The 2,452-nt window shown below is 41.8% G+C and overlaps 1 protein-coding gene across 1 annotated transcript in view; it reads right to left on the reverse strand.

Moving 5' to 3' along the window:
• GMEB1 (glucocorticoid modulatory element binding protein 1) overlaps nt 1–1,782 on the reverse strand; it is a gene marked incomplete at its 3' end in the record, with an annotated part of 30,729 nt that extends 28,947 nt beyond the window's left edge. Inside the window, exon 1 of the mRNA XM_008066802.1 lies at nt 1,567–1,782. Coding sequence (XP_008064993.1) covers nt 1,567–1,694 — 128 coding nt within the window. The remainder of the gene's footprint in view (nt 1–1,566) is intronic.
• Nucleotides 1,783–2,452: the final 670 nt, after the last annotated feature.

The raw sequence follows: 2,452 nt of genomic DNA on the forward strand, positions 1-2,452 counted from the left end.
CTGCACTCCAGTCTGGATGACAGAGTGAGACTCCAACTCAAAAAAAAAAAAAAAAATTTAAATCACTCTAAACTAGTAATGATTTTTTTAAAAGAACAAAAAAAATTTTTTTTTTTAGTTGGAGTCTGTCACCCAGGCTGAAGTGCAGCAGCACACTCACAGCCTCGACTTGCTAGGCTCAGGTGACCCTTCCGCTTTAGCCTTCCAAGTAGCTTAAATTATAGGCATGTGCCACCATACCTGGCAAGGTTTTTAATTTATTGTAGAGATGAGGTCTTGCCAAGTTTTTCATGCTCATCTCGAACCCCTGGACTCAGGCAATCCTGTCACCTCTGCCTCCTAAAGTGTTGAGATTATAGGCGTGAGCCACTGCACCCAGCAAGAACAAAAATTTAAATCACTGTATTGTCCTACCCAAGATGTCCCTGGCAGCTCCTAGATACCACTGAACCTGCACTTACTGTGTGGGAAAATGCATCTTCCTCTAGAGAAACCTGGAGGCTGGACCAGTCTGATCATGCACACAGTGGACAACCTAGCCTTCCAAAAGACCATGTAGAAATGTCCCAGGTATTTGGGACATTTAATGATAATAATGCATATGTTTCCTTTGCTGGAGTACTTCTACATAATTATTGCTTTACCATAATTAGAATGAGAGAAGTTCTGGCCTCTCTTTCTCCAGAAATGGTTAAATCAGGGTACATTACTTAGATTGGGACTGAATTATGCCAGCTTATTGAAACCATCACTTCCTTGGGAAGGCCTTCTGTGACTTCCTTTGCTAGGTTCAAGCTTGTGTTTTGCTCCCTCAGTGCCTGCACAACCAGGAATACTGCCAATCCTATGAAGAATCTTATATAATTCCCAAGATAGACCTACCACCCCCACCTTTACTCTGTAGATCTAATTCTTACTTATCCTTTAAGACCCCTTTTAAAATCTTTTATTTCAAATTCATAGTGATCTTCTGAACTCTAAACCACTTCCTAACCATGCCACTCAGCACTTCTTAGATTTTGCCATGTAAATTATCTCTTTATTTACATATACTGTATATATTTTTGGCTTTCACAACAGACTGCAAGTGCCAGGATGGTGGGAATCATGTGCTATATTTCTTCTAACACCTTCCTAATATACTAAGTAAGTCGTTGATATGTATTTTTTGATAGACTAAGCTTGATACTGTGCCCATCTGCAAGGGTTCAGAGACCTTGGTATGAACACTTCTGAAGATGCCTTGCCTGATCTCCTCTGACTCTAACAACACCATCTTTGGTAAACATGTAGGAGACCCTGTAGACAAATAAGATGAGGGAACAATGTAACTTACCCCCAAGAAGTTCACAGTAGAGAAGAGCAAGAGACACCAGGAAACAAGTAACTGTTGTAATAAGTATTAAAATGATGAATATAGCACATTATACATTAAAAAGGTGAAAACTTAGCCAGCTCTGATTGATGTTAAATGTTCTACCATGCTAAGCAACCAGAAACTTATAATTTCCTCATCCTTTATATCTCCTACAATATTTCAGAATATCTAAGTCTCTAGTCACTTACCCTTGCTGCACAGGCTGTAACTGCAAGATCACTTGGGTTTTAGTGTCTTCGGGGTTCTCCCCCTCATTTCCTTCGGTGGGTACCACAACCACATCCCCCACAGGGACACTCACTTCCGCATTGGCCATCTTTCACATGAAGTCAGATATCTAGGGCTGCTGTCAGGAACAAGAACCACCAGTAACTTCATCTGGTTTGAAAAGATGGCAACCATAGGAAAAGAATGCCAAGATAAGGTCTACCAATTTCCAAGAGCACCCTGGAGATCATAGGTCTCCAAAAAGATGGGAACTTTGAAAGGGGCTGACACAGGCTCTGATCTTTCCAGAAATGCCTCAGCACTTACTTGCTATTATCGGTTTTCTCAGTATGTGTGACTCATCCATGGCATTCTGGAGCCAGTTCTACCAGCTCCTGAGAACGGATTGTGCATATCTTTCCTCAACAATGAAATTAGTGACATCAAGCTGGTAGCTTGAAATCAGTGATGCTGGGAGTATATAGACCACAGAAATTGACAAGCACTACAAAACAAGAGTATTTTGTTTTTCTGGAGAACTGGTTTATGGCACATTACTATTTTTATCCCAAATGGGTAAGCTCTTGGAGAGTAGGAATCATATCTATTTTCTGTGCAACCAGTCATTACACTTCATCAAGTTCTCTGTCCTTTGTAAATACTTAATAAGTATCAGCCGGGCTCGGTGGCTCAGCCTGTAATCCCGCGCCTTAGGAAGCTGAGGTGAGTGGATTGCCTGAGCCTACGGGTTCGAGACCCGCCTGGGCAACTTGGTGAGCCCTCATCTCTACAAAAAATTAGCCAGGCATGGTAGCACACACCTGTAGTTCCAGCTACTTGGAAGGCTGAGGCGGAATGATTGCCAGA

The sequence above is a fragment of the Carlito syrichta genome, unplaced genomic scaffold, assembly GCF_000164805.1.
Source record: "Carlito syrichta isolate Samal-C Ts95f unplaced genomic scaffold, Tarsius_syrichta-2.0.1 Scaffold309113, whole genome shotgun sequence".
Classification (NCBI taxonomy): domain Eukaryota; kingdom Metazoa; phylum Chordata; class Mammalia; order Primates; family Tarsiidae; genus Carlito; species Carlito syrichta.